This window comes from Oncorhynchus gorbuscha, linkage group LG06, assembly GCF_021184085.1.
Source record: "Oncorhynchus gorbuscha isolate QuinsamMale2020 ecotype Even-year linkage group LG06, OgorEven_v1.0, whole genome shotgun sequence".
Lineage (NCBI taxonomy): Eukaryota > Metazoa > Chordata > Actinopteri > Salmoniformes > Salmonidae > Oncorhynchus > Oncorhynchus gorbuscha.
Genome location: NC_060178.1, coordinates 11,744,740 through 11,765,818, shown reverse-complemented (window position 1 = coordinate 11,765,818; position 21,079 = coordinate 11,744,740). Strand labels below are relative to the sequence as shown.

The window sequence follows — 21,079 nt, the reverse complement described above, 5'->3', positions numbered from 1 at the left end:
GGAAGGCTACCCAAAACATTTGACCCAAGTTAAACAATTTAATGGCAATGCTACCAAATATACAGTTGAAGTTGGAAGTTCACATACACCTTAGCCAAGTACATTTAAACTCAGTTTTTCACAATTCCTGACATTTAATACTAGTATAAATTGCCTGTCTTAGGTCAGTAAGGATCAACACTTTATTTTAAGAATGTGAAATGTCAGAATAATAGTAGAGAGGATGATTTATTTCAGCTTTTATTTCTTTCATCACATTCCCAGTGGGTCAGAAGTTTATACACTGAATTCATATTTGGTAGCATTGCCTTTAAATGGTTTAATCTGGGACAAATGTTTCGGGTAGCCTTCCACAAGCTTCCCACAATAAGTTGGGTGAATTTTGGCCCTTTCCTCCTGACAGAGCTGGTGTAACTGAGTCAGGTTTGTAGGCCTTCTTGCTTGCACACGCTTTTTCAGTTCTGCCCACAAATTTTCTATAGGATTGAGGTCAGGGCTTGACTTGCCCTGACAATTTTCTGGAATTCTCCAAGCTGTTTAAAGGCACAGTCAACTTAGTGTATGTAAACTTCTGACCCACTGGAATTGTGATAGATGATTTAATTTATAATTCACTCTGTCTGTAAACAATGGTTGGAAAAATGACTCGTCTCATGCACAAAGTAGATGTCCTAACCGACTTGCCAAAACTATAGTTTGTTAATAAGTTTTAATGACGCCAACCTAAGTGTATGTAAACTTCCGACTTCAAGTGTGTGTGTAAATATATATTTCTCTTAACTGTTAAATCTTATGCCTTCTAATTCTTGCCTCTTGGTCTGAAAATTTATTGAAAAGCGTCAGGGTCAATATCAAAGCAGTACCATGCTACATTTTAATTTCAGAATTTGTATTCTGTTTAAATATACAAAGGAAATGTTAAACTTGTAGGAAAACAGGTTGGCCAAGCTTCAGCACTTAGATAATTAAACACTTTCAGTGAATCAGCCATAAGATATGAACTTAACTGTCTTTAATTGGAGTATTTCAATCATATTTACATTTTCATAAAGCTATTGTGTCCCCTTGTCATTCCTGTCCATTTGTTCTGGTCAAATTGTAAAGAAATAACAGATTTTGTATACAGTGTGTGATTTGATACAGAACTTAATCTAATTTGCACCTTATCTTTCTAAATTGAGACAGGTATTAATTATATTTTATCCAAGTTTATGTGTATGGTGTCAGCCCTGTCTTACTCTTTAAAATACATGACACAAATATTTGACAATGTAACTGAATTAATTTGAAAAAGATGCCAAGATAACAGGATGGGCAGCTAATAACAGGACATAACAAATGAACTGTACTGTCAAACCAAGAGAAGCATACAGCACATAACCATTAAGTTGCTCTTTTCTCTATAGCCTATTTAATGTCATGATTGAGGTAGATCACGTCAACACTACTGGATGGATATGGGGCCAAGGACAGCGTCGGATTCCCACTGCACATCTGGGGAGAGAGAAGGCAACTGTAAGAGGACTAGAATTATCATAAACATGATCTATTGCCAATGTTTAAGAATGCGCAAAACAAAGTCCCTCAAGAGGCAAATATCCAATTGAATGATGATCGCACATGTGAGTTAGGCACACAGGGTCAAGCCACAATGCAGCACTACTGGACAGGGAGAGCAAGGTGGGGTTAATAGCCTTCCTCAAGGGCACAAGGATAGGAGTTCTCAGGATCTGGCCCAGCAGCCCTCAAGTTGCCAACTCATTTGTGTTGAGCCTCAAGGAAGCTGAAATGTTGAGCCAGTGAATTTGAAAACTCAAGTCATACCAGTGTGGATGGAAGTAGCCCTGGCCCTTCTCATGGTACAGGTGGTGTCACAGCAACCACACACCTGGTCATCCCCATCTGCAGACCACCACCTGTGAAGAAAAACAAATTGCTTTATCAGTATTCAGTAGACCTGAAACAAGAAATTGAAGAACAATCCTGCCAGTCCAGTAAGAAATGCGCTTTCATTGCAAAAAAAACACACCCATCAGAAGAAAAGTCACACTATACATTTACCCATTGACAAAGGAACAGGCCTTGCCCTCAGCATAAGCTGCAGTGGCCTTCAGGTGGCAGGTTATGTAGATCAGGTCCATTTTTTCCTGGCTAGTTTTGCTGTTGCTTCCAGGGCCAGCATACTGCTGTTTGAATATGAAGGTCTCCAGCTGGATCTGAAGCTTGTGGTCCTGTGAGCGAGGCAGGAACTGGGAACTAGTGCCCATCAACGCAGCATCAACTAGACACCTGAAGAACCAGAAACCATTGGAGGACATTTCACAAGGAGAATGTGCAGTAACATTTGCAACTTCTATGGACCATTTCAGTAGATAAAGATTACTTCTAGTTATGGACAAAATATTATAGTTAGTGGAGAACCTCAATTAAGAGGTATTTGTCCAGAATTAGGCTCATCTGCTTTTGCCAGTAAGCTGTGTGAAAGTAGTTGTACAGTCAGTTTGTTGGTCAATTATTTTCAGTAAGAAATGTGGAATTGGTATTTCAGTTCATATTTAGCAGACACTCCTATCCAGTGCATTACACTAACATTGCTAAAATGACAGTCTGCAAGCAGAACCCTTAATATAGCATCTCAGCTAAGATTGGTGTTAGTAAGACAAAAGTACAGGTAGTTTAATTCCTGATCCCATACCTGGCTCGCGCCACCTTTGAACAATGCCCTCTTTGACTCACCCGTCATTCTCAATGAATGAGTATCTGGGCTTAGAGTTAATGTCAGGCACCAGAGTGGCAACACAGCTTTCCACAAAAACCCGCAGAGGCACATGGTGGTACTGCAGGATAGAGGCTTCCATGCGAATCAAGTCACCTAGGAAGTACTGACTGGAGGCCCTCTCAATCTGCCAGTCGTCTAGAAAGCAAAAATCTGTGTAATTTAATAGCATCTTGACAAAGAAACCCCCAAAATGATAGACTTCACATTACAATGTAACAACCATGTCAGTCATTCCTGGGCTACAGTAGACTGCTGCAAGTTGTGTGTAGCATTCACTGGGACCAGCAAGTGTCAACCCAACACCTTAACCATTACACCAAGAGAACCAAACCGCTTCGCGAGGTTGCTAGGTGTTGGCTAAGGGTGCTACCATACAGACAATAATAATAAGACATTGAACTACCCACCAGTCATGAGCTTGAGAGAAAAGTAGAGTTGCTCCTCAACTAATTTAGAGTCTGCAAAGAGGGTCCAGGTAGGCTTCAAGGCATTGCTGCTCACATTGAGTTTCCTGCAAGGGGAGAAATGGACATTAGTCATTGCAAAATTAACTCAAGTTCTGAGTGACGTCAGCCTTCTTCTGATAAGTCAATGTCTATGCACCACAAGTCATCTGCGTGGAGAAGTCACACCTCTTGTAGTGGCACTCAATGCCTACAACAGCCTCAGTGGTCCTTACAACAGGGGTGTTGGCAATATTGCTTTGTTTGTAGAGCAGGTAGAAGGTATAGATGAAGGCATCCTCTACCATCTGAAGTAGTAACAAAAAAAAAGTGTTTTAAATCAGTTGCTTTAAATAACTCCATTTCACTTCAAGTAATGTTTTTTGTCACATGCTTTGTAAACCTTTGGACCAAATGACACTTAATTTAGAGAATAAAAAGTCCAAGACTAGGCTTACTATGTGTCCAGGAAACCAGTCCTGAGATGTAAAATATTTTAACTGGACATTTAGATTTGAACAAAGGCTACCTCCAGTTTGCTGCCGCATCCCTGCAGCTCAGACTCAAAGATCAGCCTTTGGGCTTCGACATCCTCCCCAACTGCAGCACAGCCCCCCAGGGTGAGATGCGCCGGCTGGATGAGTTGCCCAATACCAAACAGATCCTGCTTGACCTCCACCTGGACCAGATTCTCCCCACATTTGACCCCCACCGTGTTGGCAGGGACAGGCTGCTTCAGCTCAACATTTCTTACGTCAGGCTTGGCCTCTGGCACTGGATCATGAGGAAACGTCCAGGTCAGCGGAGTGTCAAAGCCTTGCTTTGACTGGAACACTGAATCCTGCTTCCTGGGTTGCAGCACTGCAGATCTCTGGTTCTGGAAGTACCTGGGTTGCAGCACTGAGGACTTTTGGAAGGCCCTGGGGTTCAGAGCTGCATGAGCCCAAGGAGCTGACAACACAGCATCCCAGAAACATACAAACACAACAACCACTGCCAAAAGCTTAACTAGCACCTGCTTTAATCCCATGGCTGCAAATATCAAATGCTGAATTCACAACATCTCCTTGGGTGTGTAGGAAGAACCTTTTAAAGCCATCTGGTTGAACGTGAACCCGCCCCTTCATTAATTAGTGTAATCAACCTCAAGACTGTGCTCATTAAAAGGCCCTGTAGAATAGTTAAGAAACGCATCCTTCCAATAGAGCAGGGGTGGGCAACTCCAGTCCTCGGGGGTCTGATTGGTGTCACACTTATTCTCAATCCCTTGCAAACTCAGTTGATTAATCAAATTGCATTCTAAACTGAAGATCATGATGAGGTGATTATTGGAGTCAGGTGTGTTAGCTGGAGCTGGGGTAAAACTGTGACACCAATCAGGCCCTCAAGGACTGTAATTGCCCACCTCTGCCATAGAGAATGACAGAGACCTCTTGTGGCCTAAAGGCCATGTCAGCATGGCCAGCGCCATTGAGGGCTTCCACCATTTTAAAGTAGTCAACTGGGTGGGGACTTCCAACTTCGTTGGATGATCATCAGGAGGGATCAACCAATCGTGAAGAAGAAAATCACTACTTCAAAATGACGATTGCGTCAATGGGGTGTGTTCAGTTTACCGCATCATTTGCTATGTTGAGTGACGGTTTGTACTGAAAGACTCAGTTTGTTTCTAAGTTGCGTGACAGCACTGAAAGACACTTTTTCACAAAACCGTGCACAACGTTCTTGAACAGCCTCAGAGGTACGTTTGCGCCCGTTTGGTAGGTTTGGTGAGGTGGGGCCTGATCAATGTGAGTGTGGCCATCTTACCTAGGCTACATCACTTTCTGTTTTTGTCTGTCAAAAGTACAACAACTTAAGTCAACTACTGTCGGACGGGTTGAATAAGTGAAAAGACGGACCGTTACTGTGTTTCTTGGAAGACAATTCGTGCTTTCAAGACAACTGGTAACTAATAAAAAATGTGGTCAAATCATGACGTCAGTGATCTTTAGGTCAGAAAGTCAGAGTTCTAGAAAGAGACCAGAGTTTCCGACTTGGAATCCCTTCTTCTTCTGTTTTAATAGCAGTTGACATCCATTCTGTTTCATTACCACCCCCAACTGAACTATAGTATACAGTCGTGGCCAAAAGTTTTGAGAATGACACAAATATTTAATTTCCACAAAGTTTGCTGCTTTTGTGTCTTTAGATATTTTTGTCAGATGTTACTATGGAATACTGAAGTATAACTACAAGCATTTCATAAGTGTCAAAGGCTTTTATTGATAATTAGATGAAGTTGATGCAAAGAGTCAATATTTGCAGTGTTGACCCTTCTTTTTCAAGACCTCTGCAATCCACCCTGTCATGCTGTCAATTTCTGGGCCACATCCTGACTGATGGCAGCCCGTTCTTGCATAATCAATGCTTGGAGTTTGTCAGAATTTGTGGGTTTTTGTTTGTCCACCCGCCTCTTGAGGATTGACCACAAGTTCTCAATAGGATTAAGGTATGGGGAGTTTCCTGGTCATGGACCCAAAATATTAATGTTTTGTTCCCCGAGCCATTTAGTTATCACTTGTGCCTTATGGCAAGGTGCTCCATCATGCTGAAAAAGGCATTGTTCATCACCAAACTGTTCCAGGATGGTTGGGAGAAGTTGCTCTCTGAGGATGTGTTGGTACCATTCTTTATTCATGGCTGTGTTCTTAGGCAAAATTGTGAGTGAGTCCACTCCCTTGGCTGAGAAGCATCCCCACACATAAATGGTCTCAGGATACTTTACTGTTGGCATGACACAGGACTGATGATAGCGCTCACCTTGTCTTCTCCGGACAGGCTTTTTTTCCGGATGCCCCAAACAATCGTAAAGGGGATTCATCAAAGAAAATTACTTTACCCCAGTCCTCAGCAGTCCAATCCCTGTACCTTTTGCAGAATATCAGTCTGTCCCTGATGTTTTTCCTGGAGAAAAGTGGCTTCTTTGCTGCCCTTCTTGACACCAGGCCATCCTCCAAAAGTCTTCGCCGCATTGTGCATGCAGATGCACTCACACCTGCCTGATGCCATTCCTGTACTGGTGGTGCCATGATCTCGCAGCTGAATCAACTTTAGGAGACGGTCCTTGCGCTTGCTGGACTTTCTTGGGCGCCCTGAAGCCTTCTTCACAACAATTGAACCACTCTCCTTGAAGTTCTTGATGATCTGATAAATAGTTGATTTTAGGTGCAATCTTACTGTCAGCAATATCCTTGCCTGTGAAGCCCATTTTGTGCAAAGCAATGATGACGGCATGTGTTTCCTTGCAGGTAACCATGGTTGACAGAGGAAGAACAATGATTCCAAGCACCACCCTCCTTTTGAAGCTTCCAGTCTGTTATTCAAACTCAATCAGCATGACAGAGTGATCTCCAGCCTTGTCCTTGTCAACACTCACACCTGTGTTAACGAGAGAATCACTGACATGATGTCAGCTGGTCCTTTTGTGGCAGGGCTGAAATGCAGTGGAAATGTTTTGGGGGGATTCAGTTCATTTGCATGGCAAAGAGGGACTGTGCAATTAATTGCAATTCATCTGATCCCTCTTCATAACATTCTGGAGTATATGCAAATTGCCACCATACAAACTGAGGCAGCAGACTTTGAGAAAATTCATATGTGTAATTCTCAAAACTTTTCGCCACTATTGTAGATCCATTACACTTTGTGATGCAAAATGGGAAAAGGGAACCATGAAAATGTTTAAATAAATACAATTTGAATACACATATTTGAATTACCCTACCAACTAACCCTATACTCATTAAAACCCATCACATTATTCCACTACTTTAACCCTATCTAACCTTGCACTATGCCAACGGCCTGGGAGGAAGTACACCACCACTCAACAAACGCTGTAACTCTTCTGAAGTCAAATCCCGTACACCCAAGTACTTCGGTTCAAAAAAGGAAATCAACCAAGTGATATAAACGCATTAGGCCCTAATCTATAGATTTCACATGACTGGGAATACAAATATGCATCTGTTGGTCACAGATACCTTAAAAAAAGGAAGGGGTGTGGATCAGAAAACCAGTCAGTATCTGGTGTGACCATTTTCCTCATGCAGTACGACACATCTCCTTTGCATAGAGTTGATCAGGCTGTTGATTGTTTCCTATGGAATGTTGTCCCACTCAATGGCTGTGCACATTTGCTGTATATTGGAGGTAACTGGAAGACGCTGTCTTACAGTTTTACTCAAAGCACCCCCCTCCCTCTCTCTCTCTCACTCCCCCTCCCTCTCCCTCTCTCTCTCTCTCTCTCTCTCTCACTCCCCCTCCCTCTCCCCCATCTCCTTACCTCCCTCTCTCTCCACCTCCCTCCATCCCTCCCTCCCTCCCTCCCTCTCTCTCACTCCCCCTCCCTCTCCCCCTCTCCTTACCTCCCTCTCTCTCCACCTCCCTCCCTCCATTTCTCTCTCCCCCTTTCTCCATTTCTCCCCCTCCCCCTCTCCCCCTCCTTTTCTCTCTCCTCCCCCTCCCTCCCTCTCTCCTCCCCCTCCCTCCCTCCCCCTCCTCCTCCCCCTCCCCCTCTCTCTCTCTCTCTCTCTCTCTCTCTCTCTCTCTCTCTCTCTCTCTCTCTCTCTCTCTCTCTCCCCCTCCCTCTTTCAATTCAATTCAAGGGGCTTTATTGGCACGGGAAACATATGTTAACATTGCCAAAGCAAGTGAAGTAGATAATAAACAAAAGTGAAATAAACAATAAAAATGAACAGTAAACATTTCACTCACAGAAGTTCCAAAAGAATAAAGACATTACAAATGTCATATGTTTTATATATACAGTGTTGTAACGATGTACAAATGGTTAAAGTACAAAAGGGAAAATAAATAAGCATAAATATGGGTTGAATTTACAATGGTGTTTGTTCTTCACTGATTGACCTTTTCTTGTGGCAACAGCTCACAAATCTTGCTGCTGTGATGCACATTGTGGTATTTCACGCAGTAGATATGTGAGTTTATCAAAATCAGGTTTGTTTTCGAATTCTTTGTGGATCTGTGTAATCGGAGAGAAATATGTGTCTCTAATATGGTCAAACATTGGGCAGGATGTTAGGAAGTGCAGCTCAGTTTCCACCTCATTTTGTGGGCAGAGTGCACATAGCCTGTCTTTTGAGAGCCAGGTCTGTCAACGGCGGCCTTTCTCAATAGCAAGGCTATGCCCACTGAGTCTGTACATAGTCAAAGCTTTCCTTAAGTTTGGGTCAGTCACAGTGGTCAGGTATTCTGCCACTGTGTACTCTCTGTTTAGGGCCAAATAACAATCTAGTTTGCTCTGTTTTTTTGTTAATTCTTTCCAATGTGTCAAGTAATTATAATTTTGTTTTCTCATGATTTGGTTGGGTCCAAATGGGTTTCTGTCCTGGGGCTCTGTGGGGTGTGTTTGTGAACAGATCCCCAGGACCAGCTTACTTAGGGGACTCTTCTCCAAGTACTGCAGTGCATCTCCTCCTCATGGACTCCATCAGATTTTCCAGTTCTTGCTGTGAGATGTTACCGCACTCTTCCACCAAGGCACCTGCAAGTTCCTGGACATTTCTGGGGTGGAATGCCCCGAGCCCTCATCCTCCGATCCAACAGATCCCAGACGTGCTCAATGGGATTGAGATCTGGGCTCTTTGCTGGCCGTTGCAGAACACTGACATTCCTGTCTTGCAGGAAATCACACACAGAACGAGCAGTACGGCTGGTGGCATTGTCATGCTGGAGGGTCATGTCAGGATGAGCCTGCAGGAAGTGTACCACATAAGGGAGGAGGATGTCTTCCCTGTAAAATACAGCGTTGAGATTGCCTGCAATGACAACAAGCTCAGTCCAATGATTCTGTGACACACAGCCCCAGACCAAGACGGACCCTCCACCTCCAAATTGATCCCACTCCAGAGTACATGGGTGGATGTCATAAGGTGAATGCACCAGTTTGTAAGTCGCTCTGGATAAGAGCGTCTGCTAAATGACTTAAATGTAAATGTAAATGTACAGACCTCAGTGTAACGCTCATTCCTTCGATGATAAATGCGAATCCGACCATCACCCCTAGTGAGACACAACTGCGAATCGACAGAGAAGAGCACTTTTTGCCAGTCCTGTCTGGTCCAGCAACGGTGGGTTTGTGCCTATAGGCGGAGTTGTTGCCAGTGATGTCTGGTGAGGACCTGCCTTACAACAGGCCCACAAGCCCTCAGTCCAGCCTCTCTCAGCCTATTGAGGACAGTCTGAGCACTGATGGAGGGATTGTGCATTCCTGGTGTAACTCGGGCAGTTGTTGTTGCCATTCTGTACATGTCCCGCAGGTGTGATGTTCGGATATACCGATCCTGTGCCGGTGTTGTTACATGTGGTCTGCCACTGCGAGGACGATCATCTGTCCATCCTGTCTCCCTGTTGCACTGTCTTAGGCATCTCACAGTAAGGACATTGCAATTTATTGCCCTGCCCACATCTGCAGTCCTCATGCCTCCTTGCAGCATGCCTAAGGCACGTTCACACAGATGAGCAGGGACCCTAGGCATCTTTCTTTTGGTGTTTTTCAGAGTCAGTAGAAAGGCCTCTTTAGTGTCCTAAGTTTTCATATCTGCGACCTTAATTGCCTACCGTCTGTAAGCTGTTAATGTCTTAACAACCATTCCACAGGTGTATGTTCATTACTTGTTGTTGGTTCATTGAACAAGCATGAGAAACAGTATTAAAACCTTTTACAATAAAGATCTGTGAAGTTATTTGGATCTTTACAAATGAACTTTGAAAGACAGGATCCTGAAAAGGGGACGTTTCTTTTTTTTTGCTGAGTTTACATTGTACACAGAGGATATTTTTGCATGCAGAATCTTAATTTGGTGTTTGTCCCATTTGATGAATTATTGGTTGGTGAGCGGACCCCAGACCTCACAACCATAAAGGGCAATGTGTTCTATAACTTATTCAAGTCTTTTTGGCCAGATCCTAATTGGTAGGTCAAATTGTATGTTCCTTTTGATGGCATAGAATGCCCTTCTTGCCTTGTCTCTCAGATCATTCACAGCTTTGTGGAAGTTACCTGTGGCGCTGATGTTTAGGCCACGGTATGTATCTTTTTTTTCTGTGCTCTAGGGCAACTGTGTCCAGATGGAATTTGGATTTGTGGCCCAGGCGACTGGACTTTTTTTGGAACACCATTATTTTGGTCTTACTGAGATTTACTGTCACGGCCCAGGTCTGGCAGAATCTGTGCAGAAGATCTAGGTGCTGCTGTAGTAGGCCCTCCTTGGTTGGGGACAGAAGCACCAGATCATCAGCAAACAGTAGATATTTGACTTCAGATTGTAGTAGGGTGAGGCCCGGCTGCTGCTGACTTTTCTAGTGCCCTCGCCAATTTGTTGATATATATGTTGAAGAGGGTGGGGCTTAAGCTACATCCCTGTCTCACCCCACAGCCCTGTGCGAAGAAATGTGTGTGTTTTTTTGCCTATTTTACCCGCACACTTGTTTGCGTACATGGATTTTATAATGTCGTATGTTTTTCCCCCAACACCACTTTTCACCAATTTGTATAGGAGACCCTCATGCCAAACTGAGTCAAAGGCTTTTTTCAAATCAACGAAGTATGAGAAGACTTTGCCTTTGTTTTGTTTTGTTTTGTTTTGTTTGTTTGTTTGTCAATTAGGGTGTGCAGGGTGAATACATGGTCTGTCATACGATAATTTGGAATAAAGCCAATTTGACATTTGCTCAGTACATTGTTTTCACTGAGGAAAGGTACGAGTCTGCTGTTAATGACAATGCAGAGGACTTTCCCACGGTTGCTGTTGACGTATATCCCACGGTAGTTATTGGGGTCAAATTTGTCTCCACTTTTGTGGATTGGGGTGATCAGTCCTTGGATCTAAATATTGGGGAAGATGCCAGAGTTAAGAATGATGTTAAAGAGTTTTAGTATAGCCAATTGGAATTTGTTGTCTGTTATTTGATCATTTCATTGAGGATACCATCAACACCACAGGCCTTTTGGGGTCTCTCTCTCTCTCTTACCCCCCTCCTCCTCTCTTCCCTCTCCCTCTTTTCCTCTTCCCCCTCCCTCTCTATACCCCCTCTCTCTCTCTCTCTCGTCCCCCTCTCTCTGTCTCTTCCCACCCTCTCGCTCTCTTCCCTCCCTCCCTCTCTCTCCGCCTCCCTCTCTTTCCCCTCCCTCTCTCTCTCCCCTCTCTCTCTCTCTCCCCTCTCTCTCTCCCCCCTCTCTCTCTCTCTCTCTCTCTCTCCCCCTCTCTCTCTTCCCCCTCTCTCTCTCTCTCTCTCTCCCCCTCTCTCTCTTCCCCCTCTCTCTCTCTGTCCCCTCTCTCTCTCTTCCCCTCTCTCTCTCTCTCTCTCTTTTCCCCCTCCCCCACCCCCTCTCTCTTCTCCCCTCTCTTGCGCTCTTCTCCCCTCCCTCTTTCTCTCTTCCCCGTCCCGCGCTCTCTCTCTTCCCCGTCCCGCACTCTCTCTCTTCCCCCTCCCTCTCTCTTCCCCTCCCTCCCTCCCTCCCTCCCTCCCTCCCTCCCTCTCTCTTCCCCCTCCCTCTCTCTACTTCTTCCCCCTAACCCCTCTCTCTCCCCCTGACTCTCTCTTCCAACCCTCCTCCCTCTCTCTCTTCCCCCCCTCTCTCTCTCTCTCTTCCCCCTCCCTCTCTCTACTTCTTCCCCCTCTCTCTTTCCCCCTCCCTCTCTCTTTCAACCATCCTCCCTCTCTCTTTTCCCCCTCCCTCTCTCTCTCTCTCTCTTTTTCCCTCCCTCTCTCTACTTCTTCCCCCTCCCCCTCTCTCTCGCCCTCTCTCTCTCTTCCCCCTCCCGCTCTCTCTCTCTTCCCCCTCCCTCTCTCTACTTCTTCCCCCTCCCTCTCTCTTCCCCCTCTCTCTCTCTTCCTCCCTCCCTCCTTCCCTCTCTCTCTCTCTTCCCCCTCCCTCTCTCTACTTCTTCCCCCTAACCCCTCTCTCTCCCCCTCCCTCTCTCTTCCAACCCTCCTCCCTCTCTCTCTTCCCCCCTCTCTCTCTCTCTTCCCCCTCCCTCTCTCTACTTCTTCCCCCTCTCTCTTTCCCCCTCCCTCTCTCTTTTCCCCCTCCCTCTCTCTCTCTCTCTTTTTCCCTCCCTCTCTCTACTTCTTCCCCCTCCCCCTCTCTCTCGCCCTCTCTCTCTCTTCCCCCTCCCGCTCTCTCTCTCTTCCCCCTCCCTCTCTCTACTTCTTCCCCCTCCCTCTCTCTTCCCCCTCCTCCCTCTCTCTATCTCTCCCCTCCCTCTCTGTCTTCCCCCTCTTTTCCTCTTCCACCCTCCCTCGTCCTACCTCCCCCCTCTCTCTCTCTCTCTCTCTCTCTCTCTGTCTCTTCCCCCTCTCTCTATCTTCCCTCCCTCCCTCTCTCTTCCCCCTCCCTCTCTCTCTTCCCCCTTCCTCCCTCTCTCTTCCCCCTCCCTCTCTCTTTCTTCCCCCTCCCTCTCTCTCTTCCCCCTCCCTCCCTCTCTCTTCCACCCCTGCTCTCTCTCTCTTTCTTCCCCTCCCTCTCTCTCTTCCCCCTCAGCCCTCTCTCTCTCTTCCCCTCAATCTCTTTCTCTTCCCCCTCCTCCCGCTCTCTCTCTTCCCCTCCTTCTCTCTCTCTCTTCCCCCTCTGTCCCTCCCTCCCCATCTCTCTTCCCCCTCCTCCCACTCTTTCTTCCCCCTCCTCCCCTTTCCCCTCTCTCTCTTCCCCCTCCCTCCCTCCTTCCCTCTCTCCCCCTCCTCCTTCTCTCTCCTCCGTCCTCCCCCTCCTCCCTTCCCTCTCCCCCTCCTCCCTCTCTCTCCCCCTCCTTCTCTCTCCTCCGTCCTCCCCCTCCTCTCTTCCCTCCTCCATCTCTTCCCTCCCTTTCTCTCCCCTCCTCCCCTTATCACACTTTGGGAAAATCTCAATAGTGTCCTACTCGTATCCTCTCTCCTCCTCAAAACCCATTGGAGGAGAAGGTCAGAGGGGAGGAACCTCTGGTTTTCTCATCCAATAGGTTTTGAGAAGGAGGCGTGGAGAAAGGACGCAAGGAGAATGCAATTGAGATCCTCCCCAAAATAGGCTCCCTGTGCCTCGACAACACAATCAAAAACGGGCTGACACTAGGCTGCCGACCGTGGACAGAGAACAGAAGAGCACATTTCATCCCAAATATAATACGAGGAGTTCGTTTGAAACGTCTCCCTTGACCTGCGTAGGCTACACTATGGAGATCCAGAGCGTGGAATAGAGACGGACGGAGTAGCCTATCACATCTAAACCGATGATGAGCGGGGTTACCTCTGCCACAGGCTCGGCTTCGTGCCGCTTCGCCCAGCACTTCGTGGTGTGTGGATTGGATACGGAGTCTGGTCTAGAACCAGAAGAATTAGCTGGTAAGTATTGTTTTCTTTATAGCCTATTATAGCATAATATAGAATAATCATTCAAAAAGCGTTAACTGCCGAATTTGCCAACGCAATTGAAGGTGAAATCACCAAAAGGTCTTCAATTGATTTATCAAAGTGACTGGGCGACCGTCCCGAGTTATTTTATTTTTAATCGAGCTCAGTCAGGTGAGAAGTGCAATGGTGCCTAGCCATCCAGTATCGGTGAGACTTCGGGAAAACAGCTGAGACCGTGACCGTCAGCAGGGAGTGTTTATTGTCGCGACAGTCACAGCTGAGCAGATATAGAAATCCCTTAAAATTGCCTTCTCAATCAATTCACATTTAACAGTTTTGACTGATGGGCAACTCCAGTCCTCGGGGCCGGGGTTGTGTCATGCTCTCTCCATTCCTAACAAACACAGCTGAGAATTATACACTGAAGATCATAATTAGTTGATTATTGGAGTCAGGTGTGTTTACTGGGGCAATGCCCCCGAGAACTGTAGCTTCCCATCCCTGGCCTATATATATACATGATTACAGCATATTTTGTGTTTTTATTGTCATTATAAAGTCTGAACACTCGCCACATCACTCCCTGGGGGATGGGGATGTGTAGTTATTAGAGGAGAACGGCTGATGCCAACCATGTAGGCCAGGGTATTCTGGATTGGTGTCACGCTTTCCCATCCCTAGCAAAGACTGCGTTTTAAAATTGAACAAATTTCATTTTTAACTGAAGATCATTAGACTATTGGAGTTGGGTGTATTAGCTGGGGTAAAAGTGTGACGACAGTCAGGACTGAAGTTGCCCTACGAGGTCCAGAGCCTGCTGGTTTTTCTGTTCTACCTGGTAACCGAAGAAAAGAAGTGAGATTAACTTGCACTATCCCCCCCCCCCAAAAAAATTATCCTGTTGCTCAACATTTAAAAAAACAAACATTTTATGTCATAATCAATGAACATGACCCAGGGTAGTAGCACTCAAGTGCATCACAGGAGTCATCAGGGGAGGAGATGCCAGTTAAGAACAAATTCTTATTTTCAATGATGGCCTAGGAACAGTGGGTTAACTGCATGTTCAGGGGCAGAACGACAGATTTGTACCTTGTCAGCTCGGAGATTTGAACTTGCAACCTTCCGGTTACTAGTCCAACATTCTAACCACTAGGCTACCCTGCCGCCCCACCCTGTGTAGCGAACACCACCCTGTGTAGCGAACACCACCCTGTGTAGCGAACACCACCCTGTGTAGCGAACACCACCCTGTGTAGCGAACACCACCCTGTGTAGCGAACACCACCCTGTGTAGCGAACACCACCCTGTGTAGCGAACACCACCCTGTGTAGCGAACACCACCCTGTGTAGCGAACACCACCCTGTGTAGCGAACACCACCCTGTGTAGCGAACACCACCCTGTGTAGCGAACACCACCCTGTGTAGCGAACACCACCCTGTGTAGCGAACACCACCCTGTGTAGCGAACACCACCCTGTGTAGCGAACACCACCCTGGCTGCCAGTCCGTTTCTTCTGTAGCCAACTCCTTTGTGGTTGTCGGAGCCTCTTCTGGTCGGTCTCCTGGATGCAGTGGTGGAGGGTATCAGATTGCCATGGTGACCATGACGGTCAACCACAGTGACGCTGCGGTAGTGCCTGAAACCTGGGGGGGGGGGGGTCACATCAGGAGCTATATGGCTAGACTCATGACATTATCTCTAAGAGAAAAGACTTACCGCGAAGATGAATGCCTAAAGCAGTGGTTGGCCTTCCTGTCGGCTCTGACCAGAATATCGGCAGTCATATTTTTCTGTTAAATCCTAATTTTCTTTTAAATGTTGAATCGCCAACATTTGTTCTCCCCTAGCAGTTGATCGTTAGGTAATCAGTCACCCACTGCTTTTAGAAAATCGTCTTCAGTGTAGCTTTCTTGAATCCTCCTTTCTCATTCCAAATATGAGATTATGTATGTATGTACATTTACATTTACATTTAAGTCATTTAGCAGACGCTCTTATCATGTATGCATGTATGCATGTATGTACAGTTGAAGTCAGAAGTTTACATACACCTTAGCCGAATACATTTAAACTCAGTTTTTCACAATACCGGACATTTAATCCTAGTAAAAATTCCCTGTCTTAGGTTAGTTAGGATCACCACTCTATTTTAAGGATGTGAATTGTCAGAATAGTATTAGAATGATTCATTTCAGCTTTTATTTCTTTCATCACATTCCCAGAAGTTTACATGCTACCAAATACTAATTGTGTGTATTGCCTTTAAATTGTTTAACTTGGGTCAAACATTTTGGGTAGCCTTCCACACGCTTCCCACAATAAGTTGGGTGAATTTTGGCCCGTTCCTAATGACAGCTGGTGTAACTAAGTCAGGTTTGTAGGCCTCTTTGCTCGCACACACTTTTTCAGTTCTTCCCACAAATTTTCTATAGGATTGAAGTCATGGCTTTGTGACTTTGTTGTCCTTAAGCCATTTTGCCACAACTTTGGAAGTATGCTTGGGATCATTGTCCATTTGGAAGACCCATTTGCTACCAAGCTTTACCTTCCTGACTGATGCCTTGAGATGTTGCTTCAATGTCGCCACATAATTTTACTTCCTCATAATGCCATATATTTTGTGAAGTGCACCAGTCTCTCCTGTAGAAAATCACCCCCACAACATGATTATTATGATGCTGCAACCCCCGTGCTTCACGGTTGGGATGGTGTTCTTCGACTTGCAAGCATCCCCCTTTTTCCTCCAAACATAACGATGGTCATTATGGCCAAACAGTTCGATTTTTGTTTCATCAGACCAGAGGACATTTCTCCAAAAAGTACAATCTTTGTCCACATGTGTAGTTGCAAACTGTAGTCTGGCTTTTTTATGGCGATTTTGGAGCAGTGGCTTCTTCCTTGCTGAGCGGCCTTTCAGGTTATGTCGATGTAGGACACGTTTTACTGTGGATATAGACTTTTTCCCCTGTTTTCTTCAGCATCTTCACAAGGTCCTTTGCTGTTGTTCTGGGATTGATTTGCATTTTTCGCACCAAAGTACATTAATTGCTAGGAGACAGAACTCGTCTCCTTCCTAAGCGCTATGACAGCTGCGTGGTCCCATGGTGTTTATACTTGCCTACTAGTGTTTGTACAGATGAACGTGATACCTTCAGGTGTTTGGAAATTGCTTCCAAGGATGAACCAGATTTGTGGAGGTCTACAATTTTGGCTTATTTCTTTTTGATATTCCCATGATGTCAAGCGAAGAGGCACTGAGTTTGAAGGTAGGCCTTGAAATACATCCACAGGTACACTTCCAAATGATGTCAATTAGCCTATCAGACGCTTCTAAAACCATGACATAATTTTATGGAATTTTCCAAGCTGTTTAAAGGCGGAGTCAACTTAGTGTATGTAAACTTCTGACCCACTGGACTTGTAATGCAGTGAAATAATCTGTCTGTAAACAATTGTTGGAAAAATTACTTGTCATGCACAAAGGGAGGGGGCTGGGAAAGAATCCCTGTGGTGTGTAAATTGTATATTGCAAGCTCTGGTATACTGGATTCTCCATATTAAGTCCCAAGTGAGGAAGAGGCAAGGAATGCGTTATTCAGAATAGAACAATCTACACCATCTTCCTACTGGCTCTCTGTCATTGTGAAATTCACAGAACACACAGTCACACCCTATATTCTTTATGGAGGTGGGGGAGAAGGACAGGGGACTGAGCATCCAAGGCAGAATATCCTCTGTAGAATAGATCTCCAGGGAACATGGTGGGGTGGTAACCGGACACATTTAACCCTCCAAGACTGTCGTCATACATCCTATGTAGCCTGGTGTTTGTGTCAGGATGTGAAAAACCCACATTCACAACACCCCCTGCTGAGGATCACATTATCAGGTTTGTCAGTGAAAAGGAAAGGACGGGGGGTTGCTGCTGCTAGTGGATCTGGCCTTCACCTGTCTGCTTATGTAACATCAGGTCATACTAATCTCTGCTGCAGCAAGGCGGCACTGCCTTTCATGGATTTGTGTGTGTCGGTAGATAGATGTGTTGCTTTGAGGGGTGTGTTGCTTTGAGGGGTGTGTGTGTGTCTGCCTATCTGTCGATGGTGAATGTTTTTTTTGAGAGATGTCTTATTTTCATGTGTGTTTTGTAATTGGAGAGTGACTTGAAAGAAACAAACAATCTTCTCTTGTTGGCCCCTCAATAGATGCCTCTGTTTCTGCAGCCCTAATCACATTTCACATGATGTTCCCGGCTGGAATGCCGGGTCGCCATGGTTTCAGCTCCCGGCTCCAAACGGACGGGTGACTCTCACAGGGAATGACATCGGTGTCAGACGGGAACCAGAGTGGGATGGTCAGGGATGCTGAAATGTCGCAAACAGGAAGACAAGGATGGACTGAAGTCCGATTTAGGCTATGTTCCATGCAACTGAATATGAAAGGCTGGTGACTAACATTTTTTTATCTTGTGAACTCTTGGTTGCTTCTGGAACAAATCAATGATAAACCCGAGTCCTCCTTTCTCAAGAATGTGTTATCGCTCTGTGCGAAAGCCTTCACAAGTCTTCCAGTCTGGGGGCAAGGTTAGATATAATTTGAGAAAGCATAGTTCGGCACACCACATCTGCTACATTTATTCAACCAGGAGACCGACGTAGGAGGATCTTGTAATTGAGGCAGTATCTGCTCATTGAATGAGAGACCGTGTCTGCTCATTCGTGTTGTTTCATCTCTCAACCCACCTCCATCTCTCTCCTCCTCATCTGCCCATCCAAGGGTATGATGAATTGAATGTGTTGGAGCAATTGAGTTAGGCAAGGATGAAATCTTCTCACTCATCCAGTCATCCCAGTCTCTATCTGTCTGTTTGAAGGATGAAATCTTCTCACTCATCCAGTCATCCCAGTCTCTATCTGTCTGTTTGAAGGATGAAAAGCTGTGCATGACTGTTAATCATACGTTTAAATATGTCCGCTGTTTCATCGTCTTTAGGTGTCCGATCCCTCCTCTGTCTGTATATCTGCTGTATGAGAACTGGGTGTTTAACAGTCAGTAAGCCTACTAGGATCCTATGAAATTGTATGCGTTTGGAATCTTCAAACATGACATCTATTAGACCAATGAAAACCAGATGTCATCCTGTGATCAATCAGCAAAATCCATTAGAGCACACCATATCAAAATGTTTTAAAACGTTTCTCAACAAACCAAGTTGAGCCATTTTTTTTTTATTGGACAAGGTCTGTTACTGCCTTCCCATTTTAGTTTTGTTCTGTAAGTGTGCCTACTGAAAAAGCCTCCAGTTTGATAATGAAATGGTCATATGTGGCGTATGAGGCTGAATACTGTCGTGACTCTGACTAAACGCCCCTTGAGAAATCCAGCCATGCTGGAGTGGGATCCTGTGGTGTTGAGATTCCGTGCAGTGTCTGGGTGACGTTGCAGTGTCTGGGTGACGGGGACGTTGTAGTGACTGGAGTAGAACTGTGAGACTGAGACCCTCTTCTGATGCAAATTCACTTCATTGTTCATTCTTTCTATCTTTTCTCCTTCCTTCCTCTGAGTAATCACTGATCCCTCGTGGCAGAAGTGGTGTGAGCAGACATGTACGTAAGAGAATCTTGCTTTTGCTGGTGTTACTTCATGAAGGGTTAAATGTGTTTCGGTATTGTTACCCCAGCCAGCAGATCTGTTGCAGTCTCTCTGGAGTGGGCTGAGCTGATTTAGTCACACAGCCTAACCGAGGCACCATTTAATCTTCCATCCACAGAACCATAACAAGCCACCCTCGCTCCCTGCTTCACCATCTCTCCTGTTATCTCCCTCTTCCTACATCTCTCCATCCCACTTCTCTTTCTGTCAGTTTAACCCCCTCGCCTCCTACTGTTTTTTTTTCTCTCTTCCCCTCCCTCCATTTCTTTCTTTGTCTCCTTAAAGTCTTTCATTTTAATGTGGTCAGCAACTTCCTAATATTTGACTTCCATCTCTGACACAACACTCTGGAAGGTATTAATTTCCAGTGCTTGTGTTTTTTAAATGGGTCATGGTAAGGCATTAGAAGAACCGGTTCAGCGAGTCCACATGAGCACTGAGCAGTGAAACCCAAATAACAATCCCAGGCATGGCTTGGGTTAAATAGCTTTCACACTGTGTGTGTGTGTTCACCCAGCTAATTGCATCAGCTGATGACTGGCTTCTTCAAGGCCATGATAACCGTAACGCCAGCGGAGATGGCTACCATGGCAACCAGACATCGTTCTCTTCTTGACGACGAGGCCCTGAGGAAGATCAAGGCCTGGTAGATAAACACAAAGACCACACTGATGACTCATCACATATCTGCATGCCGTGTCCCTTGATTTAAAATCAAATGGAGAATCGGTAACGGTACAGCACTCGGCAAGATGGTGTCGTTTTTAATACCAGCTCTGAATCTCTTCCTTATCATACTGATATCCTACATGGCTGCCCTGCTCTCATAACATTGCATGGGCACAACCCACCCACCAGAGTCGTATTCAGTAGTGCACACACAGTAGCAGATCGTTATGCAATGGACAGCGAATACAAGCGTGTCTTTTTGGACAATTTCAGGTAGTCCTGCATTTCAGGATGTTTATTTCTCTTCATAGCACCCAACCTTCATTACTACCCACCCACCAGCCTGATGCAAAGCCCAACCTTCATTACTACCCACCCACCAGCCTGATGCAAAGCCCAACCTTCATTACTACCCACCCACCAGCCTGATGCAAAGCCCAACCTTCATTACTACCCACCCACCAGCCTGATGCAAAGCCCAACCTTCATTACTACCCACCCACCAGCCTGATGCAAAGCCCAACCTTCATTACTACCCACCCACCAGCCTGATGCAAAGCCCAACCTTCATTACTACCCACCCACCAGCCTGATGCAAAGCCCAACCTTCATTACTACCCACCCACCAGCCTGATGCAAAGCCCAACCTTCATTACTACCCACCCACCAGCCTGATGCAAAGCCCAACCTTCATTACTACCCACCCACCAGCCTGATGCAAAGCCCAACCTTCATTACTACCCACCCACCAGCCTGATGCAAAGCCCAACCTTCATTACTACCCACCCACCAGCCTGATGCAAAGCCCAACCTTCATTACTACCCACCCACCAGCCTGATGCAAAGCCCAACCTTCATTACTACCCACCCACCAGCCTGATGCAAAGCCCAACCTTCATTACTACCCACCCACCAGCCTGATGCAAAGCCCAACCTTCATTACTACCCACCCACCAGCCTGATGCAAAGCCCAACCTTCATTACTACCCACCCACCAGCCTGATGCAAAGCCCAACCTTCATTACTCCCCACCCACCAGCCTGATGCAAAGCCCAACCTTCATTACTACCCACCCACCAGCCTGATGCAAAGCCCAACCTTCCTACCCACCCACCAGCCTGATGCAAAGCCCAACCTTCAT

At 45.8% G+C, this 21,079-nt stretch overlaps 2 protein-coding genes across 2 annotated transcripts in view; one reads left to right on the top strand and one right to left on the bottom strand.

The window, feature by feature from the left end:
• Window positions 1-990: 990 nt before the first annotated feature.
• Window positions 991-4,298, bottom strand: LOC124037009 (zona pellucida sperm-binding protein 3-like). The gene is made up of 7 exons (XM_046351626.1): window positions 3,752-4,298; window positions 3,412-3,530; window positions 3,187-3,290; window positions 2,737-2,914; window positions 2,062-2,289; window positions 1,825-1,916; window positions 991-1,494 (listed from the first exon to the last, which is right to left on the bottom strand). The coding sequence occupies exons 1-7, from the start codon at window positions 4,250-4,252 to the stop codon at window positions 1,445-1,447; spliced, it is 1,272 nt and encodes a 423-aa protein (XP_046207582.1). The 5' UTR covers window positions 4,253-4,298; the 3' UTR covers window positions 991-1,444.
• An 8,971-nt stretch (window positions 4,299-13,269) lies between these two features.
• LOC124037540 (DENN domain-containing protein 5B-like) overlaps window positions 13,270-21,079 on the top strand; it is a 38,430-nt gene continuing 30,620 nt past the window's right edge. Inside the window, 1 exon segment of the mRNA XM_046352343.1 lies at window positions 13,270-13,605. Within this exon segment, the coding sequence (XP_046208299.1) occupies window positions 13,494-13,605 (112 nt within the window). The 5' untranslated portion in view covers window positions 13,270-13,493.

Bases quoted from the DNA above. Each gene is read 5' to 3' on its own strand.
- LOC124037009 (XM_046351626.1), bottom strand. From the start codon at position 4,252: ATGGGATTAAAGCAGGTGCTAGTTAAGCTTTTGGCAGTGGTTGTTGTG. The intron at 3,531-3,751 runs GTAGCCTTTGTT...TTACTACTTCAG, and splicing joins GATGCGGCAGCAAACTGGAG to ATGGTAGAGGATGCCTTCAT. The intron at 2,290-2,736 runs GTGAGTCAAAGA...CTGGTTCTTCAG, and splicing joins TCATTCATTGAGAATGACGG to GTGTCTAGTTGATGCTGCGT.